Genomic DNA, 16,629 nt, shown 5'->3' with positions numbered 1-16,629 from the left:
AACTAAACTCATAGAGTTATGTTAAATCTGTTGAGATAATACATCTAATTAAAGTAAACGTTTCGTTCTTATGTCCCCCCACTTTTCAACAAAGGAACACCTTGGCCTCCCAACTCCAGCCTTTGGTCCAAATGAGGATTTTCTGGATATCAGACAAAGTGGGGTTATTTACAAGATCTATTGGATATAACACATAATTGGAAGCAAACCAATAGGAAATCACATTTCATGTTTTGAAATAAGATAGACTTGTATTTTATATTTGGTCTTACTGGTTTAAATCAAAGTGACAAGCACAACTGCTTTTTTCAAAGAAGGAAAATAAATGTTATGTTGAAAAATTATATATACACACACACACACACACACACACACACACACACACACACACACACACACACACACACACACACACACACACACACACACACACACACACACACACACACACACACACACACACACACACACACACACACACACACACACACACACACACACACACACACACACACACACACACACACACACACACACACACACACACACACAAAATACCTGTGAGGATACACAGAGATCTGGCATTAGATGTGACTCACGGGGAAACGCTTGATCCAACATCTGAGGCGCTCTGCTAATGGCTGCTGCGTCAAAAAACGACACACCATCATGGTTAGACTCGTGCAGTTCACTGAGGAGCAAACTAGTTTAAAATGTATCCTTGGTATGTACACTTTTGCTCATTTTGTGTCCAGTTAGAATTAGTAAGGCCAGAGGTCGGAGAAGTACTCAGATGTTGTACTTAAGTAAAAGTAAAAGTACCAGAGTGTAGGAATACTCAGTTAGAAGTAAAAAAAAAAGTCCTGCATTCAAAATGTTACTCAAGTAAAAGTAGAAAAGTATTAGCATCAAAATATACTTAAAGTAGCAAAAGTAAAAGTAGTCATTGTGCAGATTGGGGAGAGTGTGATAGTGCCAGAGGTGCCTGAGTGCAAGAAACAGGACCATACTTCGGTGCAGAGCAGGGAGAGGAGGGGAGGGAGGGAGGGAGGGGGCAGCAGAGCCTGGACTGAGACTCTTCACCCGAGTGTCACTGAGATCATGATGCCGTCAGAAAATGGAAAATATATAACCCTGTGTTTGTGTGTCTGGACAGCAGCAGCAGACATGTGCTGCATTAGAGAGAATAAATAGGAGCATGTCCGTAATGAGCTCAGAGGTTGAGGTGGTTCAGAAGAGGATCAGGTGGAGTGTGGCGCCATCTGCCTGTCACTGCTGCTCCTTCCTGTTGCATTCAATTCAATGGAGTCATGATGGAGGTGGATATGCAGAGATTTAAGGACCTGGGATCAACCAATATGGGTTTTTGGAGCCAGTATGGTGTGCTGAAAGGCAGGATTATTTAAATATGTATTATAGCATGCCAACAGATTAAAGCCAGTTGTGGAAAGTAACTATTTGATCAAGTTGTTATTTTTTCAAGATTCAAAGGTTTGTCATGACATAAACACAACTACAGTGTAATTATGTAATGTAGGAAGACTTAGATTGCAGGTTCCTCAACAGTGCAATTTACAAGACATTCAAAAATATATATAAAAGATAGTGCAAGCTCAGGTGTTTAATAGTCTTATGGCCTTTGGGTTGAAACTGTCTCTGAGTCTGGTGGTCTTTGTCCTGATGCTGCAGTACCACATTTATTTGAACATTCATAGTTACTTTGCACTTATAAAAACCATAGACTGTATGATAAAAACAAAATATGGCTCAACATTCACCAACCAAAATACTAAAATGCTCTTACCTGATACTATAATAAGCATTATAATAGTATACTGTGAAAAGATCCATTATGCTATACGAGTACCTTTACTTGTTGTACTTAAAGTAGAATTTGCTAATACTTTTTTGTTTTTCAGTTAAGTAACATTTTGAAATCAGGACTTGTACTTGTAATAGAGTATTTTAAGGCAAAGTGTTCCACTAAATTTGGCCTATAGCTTATCCTATTAATACCTGGCTCTTCAATCATGAAATGATGTTGTGAATGTCTGCATACCAAATAGATTCTCTTATGCCCCTTTCACACCGGCGCTTTTCCAGCTCCTGCTGGGAGCTAGAGCCTGAAAAGCGCCGGTTTTTCCTGTTCACACCGCAGCGGCGGCGCGTCATAGCTCCGGAATGCGGTTCACTTCCAGCTCCAAAAAATTGTCGGTCCAGAGGCAAGAGCTTCGGAGCTATGACGCGGCGTCGCTTACGTCGAGGCGTGCAGGACCCCTTACTTTGACCATCCGTTCACTGTTATTGATCATTGTGGAGAGCAGGCAGACGTTTTGTTTTGTATTATAGCAGCTATCGGATGGAATCAATACATGGGCTGCACAGGTTGTCATGTCCGACTATCACAAGTAGAATCATAATGAAAAATACGCCGGTAAAATGTGCCTGTAGAAAACGGCTTAGCAAGTAGTCAGTTTAGCTTCGGTTGCTATGCTAACATCACCCATGTTATACCAGAGAAACTTTCATAACAGCGTTGTGATGCCAAACAGCGTCAATTCAGACTGACACACATTCACTTAAGGGGAACTGGGGATATGTATCAGCTGCTTGTGTGACAGTCAGACAGTGAATACTTTAGAGCCGTGTGAGCTAACCCGGAGCTAACGGGAGAATACACTCCCGTGGAAGAGCAGCAGCACTGCAGCGGTCGGTAAATGCCGCTGAAACACATTAATAAACAATGAACCACGGCACTCTGGAGAAAAGTATAAGGTTGGAGAAGTCGTTATTTAATTTAATCTGACTTCGTATGATTAAAAGCAACACGATCATCGACCCGACGCAGTCCCCGGCCCGTTGTTGTTGTGGGAGAAAATCAGCGACGTAAACTGTGACGTCATGACGCAGCAGCGGCAGCTCTGGGCAGTGTGAACAGAGCGGGAGCTGAAAAGGGAAACCGGAGCTGAACCAGAAAAGCTCTCGCTAGGAGCTAGAAAGGGAAAAGCACTGGTGTGAAAGCCGCATCAGTAAACTATTTCCTTTTATTATGACATGAGTTCCAGCAAAACGTCCAGATATTTAAAAATCTACCGAACTACTTTTCCATTGTAGCACAATTTAGAAGCCACATTCAGAGTTACAACCCGAGGTTCAAGTTCCATTCCTCCGGAATGAAAACACTGCTCCAACAAGGCACCAGAGGAAAATGTTGGAACGGTTCATGGGACAAAAACACAAACACGTTTCTTTCATTTACAATTCCTTTAATTGTTTCTGCAGTTTTGAAACATGTGTTTTCCAACACATACTAAGAGCCTTCAGGAACAAAAATCTAATAACATGTCATGACAGAGAATCTTATTCCGTGTTTGTGTCATCACTGGTTTCCGCCAGCGACCAGCTTGGATGTGAGCATAATCCCAGAAACTTGACAGAAACTGGCAGAAATGCTGAAGTAGTCCCAGTGTTGACTTTTATTGCTTTGTTCTCAAAGATGGTTGTGGCTGCACATATTCTTTATGTGTGAAATATCCCTTTCTGAGCCTCAATGAGAGGAACATTGGCCCTAAAGTCAATGAATCCATGTTTTCTGAGTGTCCTGCCAGCCTTATGTAATCCGTCAATTTGCTGGAGTGAATTAGTAGTAATGGCTCCCAGACTGGCTCAAGGCTTAAAAAATAAACAAAACTAAACATTGAACAACAACAGACTAGTCGTCATCCGTTTTGCTTTTCTTCTTCTTTTTCTTCTTTTTTCCAGAGCCTTCTACTGCATCACCATACAAAGTGTCCATTGGTTCACATTTCACCTCCACCTTCACACTGGGCTCCAGGCCCTCCTCCACCTCCTCTCGCTCCCTGTCCTTCTTTTTCTTCTTCTTTTTCCTCTTCTCCTCACCTTCCTGAAGGGGGAGCTCCGTCATTTCTTCCTGTATTTCAGTAACCGGTTCCTGTTTTACAGCCCTCTCCGCCTCCTCCACACCTTCCGTCTTTATCCGCTTTTCTTTCTTTTTCTTCTTCTTCTTTTTCCGCCCTTCCTCGTCTTCCACCTGCCATGTTTCTCCTGCAGGTCGCTTCACTACGAGGGGTTGGAGAGTTGCAGACGAGGGCCCGAATGTGGCTCCGTCTGCTTCGCTCTCTGCCACGCAGGTCAGCGTGGGGGTCCTGCTGCCGAAGGGGTGGAATCGCTGCTTTAGCCCCGGGGGGATGGAGGGTGCGGGGGCCGCGGGGATGACCTGGGGGGCCTGGTTGGCGCTGCGGTCTCCGTAAGTCTCACACACGTTCAGCAAGCCAGAAAAAGCGGGGCCGAAAACCACATCATGTGAGGACTTCTTGGTGCTGGTGAGCAGGCGCAGGCCGGAGGTGCCGTGGGGGGAGGCCAGGAGGCTGTAGATCTGATGCTTACTGCCTGTCTTAGCTCCAGTAGGAACCTTCAGGGACTTGAGACCTGAGAGGGGGACCTTCACCTCACTGAAACTGAAGGGAGGAGAGGCAAGGTCAGGCTCATTCACACAAAGCATGCTGGGAACAGTTTACACCAACAACATTGTTTTATCTACTTTTGGAGAACATCTCTGATGTTTTAGCATGAAGACCCTCTACAGCCCCACCTGCTGGCCACCACACACACACAAACTGCCCCACTGTCAGGCTGACTTTTTTTTATATATATACATATATATATTAATATTGTATTTGAATCAAAAATCTTCTTTTTTTAAATTATTATTTCTGAAGTAACTTTATAATTATTTAATTTTAATTTTATTGAATGGTCAATGAACTGCAGCAACTGTCCCTTACATCACTCATAATGTTTGCTACTGGAGCCTTACTTGGTCTGGTATGACCGGTAGCTTATGATGGCTAACCGAAGCATTTTAGATATTACTCGCATTACTAGCTTTTTGCTATCATTTGCATGAGTCCTAAATCACATAATTTAGTCAGCATTTTACCACTTCTGGGTCCCCTGTTGCAAAGTCAATGTCTCTTTAACAAAACGTGTAAATATCATAAACAAGTTTTGCCACAGAGTTCATTTTGTGAAATAATCCGATTTACAATAGAAAAATCTAAAAATAATATGTCACCACTGCACCACTCTATAGGCGCGTTCACACCGCAGTACTTTTCCCACTTTAGTTCCGATATAGTTCCGAAATGTTGCGTTCACACCAAAGAAATCCGGAACTAAAATTAGTTAATGAGAACCTTTTTACCCCCTTTTTTTAACTGCGGTCAAGCCAGTCTCCACTTCGGAAAACACAGTCAAGCCAGCATCTGCGTTGTTTTGCGGTGCGTGAATATCCTATGCATTACGGTAGCGGTCTGGAAAAACTGCCTTCAAAATAATAGTGCTTACTCGGTCAATAACAATTATACCAAACATATTAAAATATGTACTATATAGGCCTAATGTGATCAATAATAATGTAAGACAAACTACGTATAACTACCACATTATAACTGACTGAATGTAAAACTTAAAGAGTTTCAAAATAAAAGACCTTTGAAGTCTCATATATGAGCAATCATCCTTCTGTTTTTAGATGAGAATAAAACAAAAACTGTCCAGTATCAAATACTTATTTCACTTCAGGGTGATAGCAGGACACCCCATCTAGTCACTCAGGGAGAATCAGGACAATCTGATGTGGAGTTTCAAAATAAAATACCTTTGAAGTCTCATATATGAGCTATCATCCTTCTGTTTTTAGATGAGAATAAAACAAAAACTGTCCAGTGTCAAATACTTATTTCACTTCAGGGTGATAGCAGGACACCCCATCTAGTCACTCAGGAAGAATCAGGACAATCTGATGTGGAGTTTCAAAATAAAATACCTTTGAAGTCTCATATATGAGTTAATATGCGTTAACGCAAAAAAAAATGAACGCCACTAATTATTTTAACGCGATTAACGCATGTGTATTTTTTGTCCTCGGCCGCCCCGCCCCGTAGTTTCAGAGCGCATCGAGTTTAAAATACCATCTACAAGCTGATGCTGACAGCCCCGCTACCGCCGCCCGCTTGTGGCAGACCACACTTCCACGCTCACCGTCAGGCCCGGACTGGCCATCGGGAGGACCGGGAGGGTGTGTGTATGTGTGGGGCGAGCGAGGCACACCTTACGTGTTGTTGTTGTTAGCATCTGGTGCTAGCTAGCTGCGCTAACGGATATAAGGAGCTGTTTCAATAAAAACAGAGGAGCGACATTTCGCCGACAACTGCGCCGAGCACTTGACTTTATGCAGGTAGCCAGACAGTGGGACATTGTACGAAAAGTCAGCACACTCAGTGCGCGCAACATGATTGCAGCGTCCATGCAGCTCCCGTTCGAGCATATATGCCTTGAGCTGCACATAGCTCCAACGACACACACACACACACACACACACACACACACACACACACACACACACACACACACACACACACACACACACATCACACACACACACACACACACACACACACACACACACACCACACACACACACACACACACACACACACACACACACACACACACACACACACACACACACACACACACACACACACACACACACACACACACACACACACACACACACACACACACACACACACACCACACACACACACACACACACACACACACACACACACACACACACACACACACACACACACACACACACACACACACACACACACACACACACACACACACACACACACACACACACACACACACACACACACACACACACACACACACACACACACACACACACACACACACACACACACACACACACACAAATTGAGGCGAATATTTGAAATGTTCACAGGTTTAATATTCATGAGAATATTTGTCATTGTTCAAATGATAATAAACAAACATATAAAGCATACGTGTCCACTCATATGTTGATAAGAGTATTCAAAACTTGAAAAATATCCCTCTAAGGTACATTTAGAACAGATACAAAATGTGTGATTAATTTGCGATTAATCGCGATTAACTATGAACAATCATGCGATTAATCGCGATTAAATATTTTAATCGACTGACAGCCCTACTTATTTCACTTCAGGGTGATAGCAGGACACCCCATCTCGTCACTCAGATAAAATCAGGACAATCTGATGTGCAGTTTCAAAATAAAAGACCTTTGAAGTCTCATATATGAGCTATCATCCCTCTGTTTTTAGATAAGAATAAAACAAAAACTGTCCAGTATCAAATACTAATATCACTTCAGGGTGATAGCAGGACACCCCATCTAGTATATTTTTTTAATATTTTTTCTTTTATTTTGACTGACTAGATGGAGTGTCCTGCTATCACCCTGAAGTGAAATAAGTATTGAGTGGCGAAGTCCCTCCCCTTCCGGTGGACCTCCATGGGACCTTATTTCGGAAAAATTATGTATTGAAGTCAATGGAGAGAGAAAGATTATCTTTCGATCCCGTTTGAATTGTGCCACGAATTACACATATGATGTGTGTCAATTTAAAAGATAATTTTGCAAGTAAAAAAAAAAAAATGTGTCGTAAAACTGTGAAGTAACACATTTGTTTGTGTGAAACGCTCAATAAACTACATCTCTGGTCAACAACACACGTCACCAAGATGACCGTCACTACTGTCTTGTCAACAAAACGATTGACTACCCTCACTATCGCCAACAAACACGTCCTGAAGAATGTCATGCAAAGCTGCCTGCATGCCTTCCTTTGATTCTCTCTGAACTGCCTGGTCGTTTTAATGTTTAATGTCAACCATTTGTGCAGATAGCATGAAGTAGAGAAGATCGTCAATGCTAGCGTTAGCATTTCTCCCCCGGGCTTAAATTGTGTATTATAGAATGATCACACCGGTGACAGTACTCTTCAAAGGGTTCACGAAATATGACTACTACTCTTACTGTTTAACATTTTGGGTTACTTAATGTTACTTCATGTTAAGGCTAATAAAAATGACAAGGCTGTAATGCTAACTAACGTGCTAGCTACTAGCTAGCTTGATCCAGACACTGCTGGTCCTTTCATCAGACGGGAAGCGAAAGAACGAGCAAGACCCATTGCTGGTATAATAACAACCTGGTACTAAGCACACAGGCATCTTGTTAAAGTTATCTTATCTTAGCCAGCGCCATATAGATAGATTATATCTATATGGCGCTGATCTTAGCTATTGTGACATCACTTACGCGACTCTGGGATTTTTAGTCTTTCTAGTTACGTATTTTTCATAGTCTTATATTTCAACAGTTTTACGACAAACTGTGACTTTTTTGACATGGAAATTATTTTTTAAGATTGACAAACATCATATGTGTAATTCATGGCACAATTCAAACGGGATCGAAAGATAAGTTTTCTCTCTCCATTGACTTCAATACATTATTTTTCCGAAATAAGGTCCCATGGGGCGGAAGTAGATGGGCGTGACTTCGCCACCCTATTTGATACTGGACAGTTTTTGTTTTATTCTTATCTAAAAACAAAGGGATGATAGCTCATATATGAGACTTCAAAAGTATTTTATTTTGAAACTCTACATCAGATTGTCCTGATTTTCTCTGAGTGACTAGATGGGGTGTCCTGCTATCACCCTGAAGTGAAATAAGTATTTGATACTGGACAGTTTTTGTTTTATTCTCATCTAAAAACAGAGTGATGATAGCTCATATATATGAGACTTCAAAGATCTTTTATTTTGAAACTGCACATCAGATTGTCCTGATTTTATCTGAGTGACTAGATGGGGTGTCCTGCTATCACCCTGAAGTGATATTAGTATTTGATACTGGACAGTTTTTGCTTTATTCTCATCTAAAAACAGAGGGATGATAGCTCATATATATGAGACTTCAAAGGTCTTTTAGACGGGAGTCCCAGCAGCTTCTACTGAAGCCAGTCCCCAACTCCGGGGACTTCTGGCCGGGGACTTCGGGTGGCAGTATACGTTACAGTTGTTTGCGGCCTGCCAGTAAACCCAAAGCAGAAGAAGAAGTGACGTCAGCGGCTTCATTTGCCTAATCATCCCCCAGGGACTTATTCCGGTGTGAACGCGATCTGTACTTAGTTCATGAGAACCTTTGTGGGAAAAGTACTGCGGTGTGAAAGCGCCTTATGTTAACTTGGGACCTATGATTACTTGTACATTAAGCATAAAGGATTTCTGATTCTGACCATCGCTGTCCTGTTAACATGTTCATTTAAAATGATTGGTGCAATGTATGCAGCCTCAAAACTGTGAAAACAAAAGCAGTGATCCACTGTAAAACATATTTTGTTAAGCGAGTCTTTGCTATAGACCAGGGGTCGGCAACCCCTGGCACGCGTGCCACCATTGGCACGCGGCACCGTAACCAGTGGCACACTAGGAATAAGTGGAATAAGTGTGCAAAATATTTAAAAAATATTTTCGGATCCTGAACGAGACCGCCGCCAGAGCGCGTCTCCCCGTTACCTGCAGAAGGAAGCCATGCACGCAACGCAGCCCCGCTCTCTTTAACTCCAGGCGACTTTCTGCCGCTTTCCTCCGTGGTGCAGTGCTGATCGTTTCACCACACTTCACAAATTGCAGTCGGCTACCCATAAGGAGCTGTACAAATGCCGCAGTTTTTGCGTGGCTGTGTCTTTAGTTGAAAGCCCAGTGGCGATCTGCTCATCTCTCATCGAAATAATATGCTACAAAGAGGCGGACAGGCCATCTGTGGAGAATCACAGAACGGACGATCGTCCTTATTATTATGCCGTTTATACCAATTATTTAAAGTTGTTTGTTAAATTCAAAAAACATCATGTAAGTTGCACTGACAGGTCCACACACTGCTTCCCCGCAGCGAGGCTCCCCTCCTCCCCCAGTTGATAATCCACGATCGTCGGCACGCTGATAAAAATTTTTTTTTAATGGCACTTCATATCAAAAAGGTTGCCGACCCCTGCTATAGACAATTGAAAATAATAATTATTCAGCTTGAGGGATAATTTGGAAGTAGTGATATGTTAAATATATATTGAAACAAATGGAAAGGTTAATATCAACTGCCCAATAAAGTGAACAGAGAGAACCTGCCTGTAAGAAAATATAGTTCCTCTTGTAAATTAAACTGGGCATGAGAGCCAGAGATAAAGAAACAGACCAAGGGGAAATATTTCACCTACCTTTCTGGCTTAAAGCTGGCTGGAGCTTTAATGAGCCATAACTCATTGCTGTTTTCCTCCAGACTCTTTTTAAGAGTGCTGCTGCAGGGCTTATGTCTGAAAGACACAAAGTCAGCAGGACACTGGTACTGCTGCATCTTCTTCTCTGTGGATCAGAACAGAACACATTTCAGCACGTCGCAGAGCATTGGAAATACACAGAGCAGCCATGTGCAAACAGTTGTGACTCGTGAGCACTCTTTTTATTGAATTAACTTTAACTTATTACCTTACTTGTGAGTACCTCCCCTATGAAATATTTTCTATGGTGCCAAAACTGTTATTTTATGAAACAGAGATTTGAAAGGCTGGTCATTTAAATGGTATCTCTAAAATATTGGATGACACATTGCCGAGCATCATTTTGAATTAAACTAAACTGATGTTCTTGTTAACATAGATAGAGCTAAGATTATAGATATTGTTTTGTATACACAGTATAACAGGCAGTTGCACTGTACGATGAAATTATTAAGCTCAGCTCTCCACACCTACATATTTAGAAACTATACATACAAACAAACAAACATATAAGATAAAAAGTAGCATATCTATCTATTTATTTATTTTAAATATAAGCTCACATACATTAAACAGTTCTTGTCCCAGAATAAAAGTGCATGATGTGCTGCATGATCAAACTAACAATAGCTACACTTTAAACATATATTGTTCTCTTGCAATGAATCAAACTAGTAGTGTAAACCCTGTATGTGGGGCTGAGCCACTACAGTCTACTGTACTGTGTATTTACTTGCTTGCATTCTATTCCTGAGTAAAGCTGCCAACATGAAGCTGAACTAAACATTAGCAACAGCAGCTTTGTGCATCCGACATGTGAGAACTTACCAGTTTCTTTCTGCTTTACAGATGATCCTGCAGTGTTTTTGCCCTCATCCTCGCTTGATGACATGTCTCTAGGCATTCTTAGGTTTACTAATAACCACAAACTGCTCAAATTACAAGTTTTCTACACCAAAACGCATGGCTACAGTGGACGCACATGTGTTGACGCCAGATGACCTCTGAACTTTAGTTACTTCACTTCCGTGCCAGTTTCTGATGTAGTTCTAAAACAAGCCACTGTACGTTGGTTTGCGTTGACAAAACCTGGGCAGGAAACTCAAACACCCAAAATGCACCTCGAAAGGTTACGTAACGCTTCAGCGTCCGTCGGGAAGCAGTTGACAGCAGCAGACAAGAGCGGGCCGAAGTGGGTAAACAAAACAAACATATGAAAAAAAGAGCAAAGAAAACCGAACACTTTGCTATAATTTTATATCCGTAGGATGTTTAACATTGTTATTAAGCGGCTTGAATTCCGTTAAAGAAGAAAGTCTTTAGCAAAGGAGGGCGTGCACCTGCCAGAGCTAAACAGGTTAACCTAGCTAACGTGTGCTAGCAGCCTCTCAGGTTAGCAGGCTAGCCTTGCAGCCATGTCGTCCCCCTCCTCCTCCCGGCGCCAGTGGTGCTACCTGTGCGACCTGCCGAAGATGCCGTGGACTGTGGTGTGGGACTTCAGCGAGGTGGTTTGCCGTGGCTGCGTGAACTACGAAGGAGCTAATCAGATAGAGTTCCTCATAGCGAGTGCCCGACAGCTGAAACGGACCCATGGGATGCAGGACGGTAACGTCAGGTCACCTGGTCCCTCGCCCAATAAACACGGCACATCTGGCAGAGGAGATGCGGAGGGAGGCAGGCCGCACATGGACCGCTTCGAAAGGGGAGGAAGAGGAGAAGTCACCGTGTCAGCTATTCGTGTGCCCCCCAACGGGTTGCACCGTGACGGCCAGCCTCAACAAGAAGTAAACCGTCAGAGCCCCAGCGGGAGCAGAAGACCCATGCTAGGCGCTACTATCAATCCTAACCTCGTAACTCAAAGTATCGCAGGGATTCCCCATGGGCTACTTGCGGGCATGACGGCGGGTCTGACCGCCAGGACAGCCCCTATGAGTAACCCCATGAGCAACCCCATGATCTTCCCTGCACCGGTGCTGTCCGAGATGAGCCGCAGACAGCTGGGGATCGGGATGGGGATAGCCCCTTTCATCACTCCGGAGCTGGAGCGAGAGCTCAGTTCATCCCTGAACCAGTCCAAGAATCAGACGCAGATCCACAGTGCTGTGGCTGGCAGCAGCTCCAGCAAGAGTTCAGGCCTCCCTTCGTCATCCTCGACCCCAGCTGGAGGTGTGAGCCAGACCAGCCCCAAGCCTGCCTCATCTCCAGCCAGGCAGCCACGTCCCCTAACCTCCAGGTCTGGAGGGGAACCCCTTGGATCCAGCTCCTCAGCAGAGGCGGCCACCACAGCTGCAGCGTTACCCCACAGTGGTGCCTCTGAGCTGGGATCAGCATCTGCCAGCAACACCCATTCCACAGGAAACACTCTGTCGTGCACTCTGTGTCATGAGAGGCTGGAAGACACACACTTTGTACAGTGTCCATCAGTGCCCGGGCATAGGTTGGTTCTGTTTTCTATTTAGGTCTTTTTAAGGTTGCATATTGAAGTGAACAGCCTAAAAACATTTGTTATATATTTTTCTATTTTTAAAATACTTGGTTTTGAGACGAACTACCAATTCAAGAATGCTTTCTTATTTCTTATTACAATAAGTTATTGAAATATGTATAAGTGGATGTTATCTCTCACAGCAATGCGTAATAATGTATTCTTTAACTCCACCAAATGTAGGTTCTGCTTCCCCTGCACCAGAGTGTACATCCAGAGCCGGCGGGGCGATGGGGAGGTGTACTGTCCCAGCGGGGAGCGCTGTCCGTTGGACACGTCTCCCAACAGCCCCCCTTGGGCCTTCATGCAGGGAGAGGTCTCCACCATCCTGGGCTCTGGAGGAGCAGGAGCTGCATCAGCTGCTGCTCCTGGAGCTGGGAACGGGCCCGGGCCGGGAGCTGGGCCCGGGGCCGGGGGCGGAGCTGCCAGCGGAGACGTCACTGTCAAAAAAGAAAGGGAGACGTGATGGGGATTTCCATGGAAACCAAGCCAGGACCTAACACAGCAACAGGCAGGTCCACAGACGTCTGAGCAGCTGTACACTGAGAGCAGCTGGCATAGTGAGGCTATTTCATGAGAAAGCAGCTTAGTTTACTCCAATGTCTTTTGGGATATTGGTATAACAAATGTAGACGAACAAATAAATGAATAAAGGGGTTTTAGAGAGGAAGATATAAAACATTATTAGTCTGCATATATGTTGCATGACAACATCTCTTTCATTGAAGTGTTGTAACTGTATTTATTTATGTTCAACAAGATTTGGCTAATCTAGATCACACTGCTTTGATGGTAGGTGGTGTCACTTGGTGTAATTCTATGTTTTAGGTTTGCTTTTTGTTTCTCCACAGTCACAGCATACCAGAAGGAGGCGTCTGCAATGGAGCTCTGAGAGATCCAGAGGAGAAGCACCACAGCTCAGAAAACATTCACAGGTCTCGACTCCAACTACTCACACCACCAAATTCTATTGACTATTCTATCAATGATCAGACCTGAAATGCCTGTATGATGTACTGTTGGAATCAGATATTCAGGGCCAATCAGCAGTGGCTACTTTTTGTCAAGTTACTTGTAGTTGTGCCAGTTGAAACAACTGATCACGCCCACATTAGCACTGCCAGCTAGCTACTGTTAGCAGCTGGAAATCAATGGGCTGAAGCAACACATATTTTTCAACAGGAGTTTTCTACAATCCACACAACTTACAACTACATTACAATAACTCTAAAAATGCTGTAATGACATTCAATATATTCTCACTACATGTTGAATAAGCACCTTAAGAAACAACCAGTGCCAACAGGACTACTGAACTCTATATATAGCTACTCACCAGTGTATTCATATATCATTATCATTGATTTGATCTGCTAAAGGTAGCTAGCATAGCAGCAGAAGGTAGCTTGTTAGCAGTATAGCAATGTTTTTTGTTTCAAATTACCCTTCTTAAACTCACAGAGAGTAGCCATGGTCCACAGTTTTTTGCCAGAAAGCACAAAAGCTTATTTTGAGGAATCCAACACAAATGCTGTACTGAAATAGCAGCCACGGTTGTTCTATATATCTTTCTCTTGATGATCAAATGTTTGCCGGCAGCATGCAGTGGAAACCAGTTAGAACTAGCCATTGTCTCTGCCAGTGCTTGATCCAAACAAAACATTTGTGCGTACTACGAATGCAATTCACGTGAACAACTGACCGTAAAATCCATAAAATGGACCGTTATAATGAAAAGTGTACCTTAAATTTGAAAGACAGATGTAATATGTTTTAATGTTATATGACTGAATCTGTGTCCTGCCATACAACCTTTTTTTTCCTAGAAAATAGTAAAAAAAAATCCTGTAAAACAACATGAAATATGGACATAATGCCAGTAATGACATTTCTCTTTTTGTGTTTTTTGTTTTTTATGTCGGCGTTAAATAGAGCTGACAGTGACGCAGAGAAAGGAGAGTGTGTGGGAGCATAGACCAGCCTCAGAGACTCGGTGTGTGTAACTGTATCTAAATGTTGCTTTCATACAAGATCCAGCCCAGCCTACGCTTTACCCCGAATGTATATTGAAGATATCTATTGATAGGCCTAGGACTGTTTTATACTAGAATGTTCAATGTTAGTATATACTGTATAGATCTAATAGTTTGTGCAATCCTTAGTCATATGCAAACGTTTGTAATTAAAAATGATTGTTTATCATTTCTTAAAGATTTAGTTCTTTTAAAAGTTAGAATCCACCTAAAAGCAGAATTGTTGTTTCTCCCAATGGACACAAGACTTCCGATCACATTATTGGAACGCAGTCCATATTTAAAAATATATATATATATATTTTCATGGTTGAACTCAGCACATGGTGACATTAATTATCTTCATTTGAATAAATCACCGTCTTCTGGAATGTGCTTTCCATTCACATCCATAGAACCATTCATGGATGATCACACATACTGTAAATCAGACTTTTTTTTGCCAGAGAATGTACAAATATTGAATGTTCATGAATTGAACAATCCAAAATTGGTCACATTTTATACAAATTAGCTTTTCGGGGGATTCTTTCTTTATGCTCTACATGTACTCGACAGTACAGAAGCACAGACAAACCAAAGGTAACTGTACGCCCAAATTGATGTTTCTGGATGTAAATGTTTTATGGAAATCTTTTCTTCATCAAGCCGTTACAGTTTACAGGTCCACGTGGTCTACTGTAATTATGGGATTTCATATTAAAAGTCTACAGTATGCAGCAAATACTGTTATATTGATAAGAGTATCCCACAGATCAGGTGTGTTGAAGAAAAAATGTATTTGAAGAAGTGGAATTTCAGTTTAATATGCACTGATACGTCATGCAATCCCTTGTTAAGTGCCTTTTTAAATGTTTACCGTCTGTTTGTGTGTCTGGGAACCTCAGGGGAAGTGCAGTGGCTTTTTTTATTGTTTGCTCAATGATTAACCTGTGTCCCTGCTGTCGCCATCACACGGCTCTGCTTTGATCGGAGCCTTTGTAAAGGGGCCAGCCATTCATTGTCCTGATACGGTCTCTCCTCACATCTCTTCCTTTTTTATGTGTCATCTCTAGATCTGTTGGCTTTATTGCAGCTTCATGTACAAAATAGAAACCAGGAATAAACGGGATGGAAACTTGCACCTCTTTTCTCGTTCTTGAGCTGAATATTTAGTCCTGTTAAATACTGAGGACAACTTTCATCAAGATACAAATGTGTCATGACTTAAATAATGATTGATTACAAACTTTACTAGACACATTTCCTGATAAACCCAGCGTAATATCTTATTTCTCATTGAGCTCAGTTGATTCTCTGAACACAAGTCCAGTATTGATTTTGTAATCTTGCATTACCTTGGATACAGGGACCATAGCTACAATTGATTTTGGACACATGTTTAATGACATGTGGAGTTCACAGTACACTGACCCATTCATGACACATTTTGGGGCATTCATATTCAGAGCATTCAAAGTATTAAGATCTCTTCACTTTTTCCACATCACAGCCTTAGGATTACTTTATTTAAATTAATTGTGGCCATTTTTTAGGTACTATCATAGCATTTGATAAGTATAATTTACTTATTTTTAAGTTATCAAGTCACGTAGTAAAGAAATAAACGTACACAACCCACATTGGAACCAGACAACCAGAGAAAAAGCCTAACTTGACATAACTGTATCCAACACCACAGTGCATCACACAGTAAGGACTTCAGCTAATCGGTTTAATAACTGCTCCCTCTGAAACGTTCTCTTTGCGTGCTGCCTCAAATTCCATGAGGATCATTCTCTCTGATAATAAGGGTCTGCTGTACTCAATGTGGCGGTGCAAGAGAAGCATCAGAACAACCAAACAGCACCATACATGCACAGGTCCAATCTGTCATTTGTAA

General features: G+C 42.3%; 2 protein-coding genes across 4 annotated transcripts; one reads left to right on the top strand and one right to left on the bottom strand.

Annotated features, from left to right (window-relative positions):
- Nucleotides 1-3,249: 3,249 nt before the first annotated feature.
- polr1g (RNA polymerase I subunit G) lies at nt 3,250-11,240 on the bottom strand. The gene is made up of 3 exons (XM_034115876.1): nt 11,058-11,240; nt 10,170-10,314; nt 3,250-4,478 (listed from the first exon to the last, which is right to left on the bottom strand). The coding sequence occupies exons 1-3, from the start codon at nt 11,131-11,133 to the stop codon at nt 3,713-3,715; spliced, it is 987 nt and encodes a 328-aa protein (XP_033971767.1). The 5' UTR covers nt 11,134-11,240; the 3' UTR covers nt 3,250-3,712.
- Nucleotides 11,241-11,358: 118 nt separating this feature from the next.
- irf2bp1 (interferon regulatory factor 2 binding protein 1) lies at nt 11,359-15,868 on the top strand. 3 transcript variants are annotated; one of them, XR_004554764.1, is made up of 4 exons: nt 11,359-12,666; nt 12,898-13,225; nt 13,566-13,649; nt 14,647-15,868. XR_004554764.1 is itself a non-coding variant. In XM_034115875.1 (3 exons), exons 1-2 carry the CDS (start codon nt 11,645-11,647, stop codon nt 13,178-13,180), a joined length of 1,305 nt encoding a protein of 434 aa, XP_033971766.1. In that variant the 5' UTR covers nt 11,359-11,644; the 3' UTR covers nt 13,181-13,225; nt 13,566-15,868. The 3 variants fall into 3 exon arrangements, 1 of the variants encoding a protein (XP_033971766.1); XR_004554763.1 differs by having other exon boundaries at nt 12,898-13,274; nt 13,566-15,868; XM_034115875.1 differs by having other exon boundaries at nt 13,566-15,868.
- The last annotated feature ends 761 nt before the right edge of the window (nt 15,869-16,629 follow it).

This window comes from Trematomus bernacchii, unplaced genomic scaffold (assembly GCF_902827165.1).
Source record: "Trematomus bernacchii unplaced genomic scaffold, fTreBer1.1, whole genome shotgun sequence".
NCBI classification, from domain to species: Eukaryota; Metazoa; Chordata; class Actinopteri; order Perciformes; family Nototheniidae; genus Trematomus; species Trematomus bernacchii.
This window is presented reverse-complemented; position numbering and strand designations above follow the sequence as displayed.

Excerpts from the sequence above, each read along its gene's own strand:
- polr1g (XM_034115876.1), bottom strand. The coding sequence starts at position 11,133 with ATGCCTAGAGACATGTCATCAAGCGAGGATGAGGGCAAAAACACTGCA. Across the intron at positions 10,315-11,057 it reads TGTAAAGCAGAAAGAAACTG|AGAAGAAGATGCAGCAGTAC; the intron begins GTAAGTTCTCAC and ends TCTGATCCACAG. Across the intron at positions 4,479-10,169 it reads GCCAGCTTTAAGCCAGAAAG|TTTCAGTGAGGTGAAGGTCC; the intron begins GTAGGTGAAATA and ends TCCTCCCTTCAG.
- irf2bp1 (XM_034115875.1), top strand. The coding sequence starts at position 11,645 with ATGTCGTCCCCCTCCTCCTCCCGGCGCCAGTGGTGCTACCTGTGCGAC. Across the intron at positions 12,667-12,897 it reads CCATCAGTGCCCGGGCATAG|GTTCTGCTTCCCCTGCACCA; the intron begins GTTGGTTCTGTT and ends CACCAAATGTAG.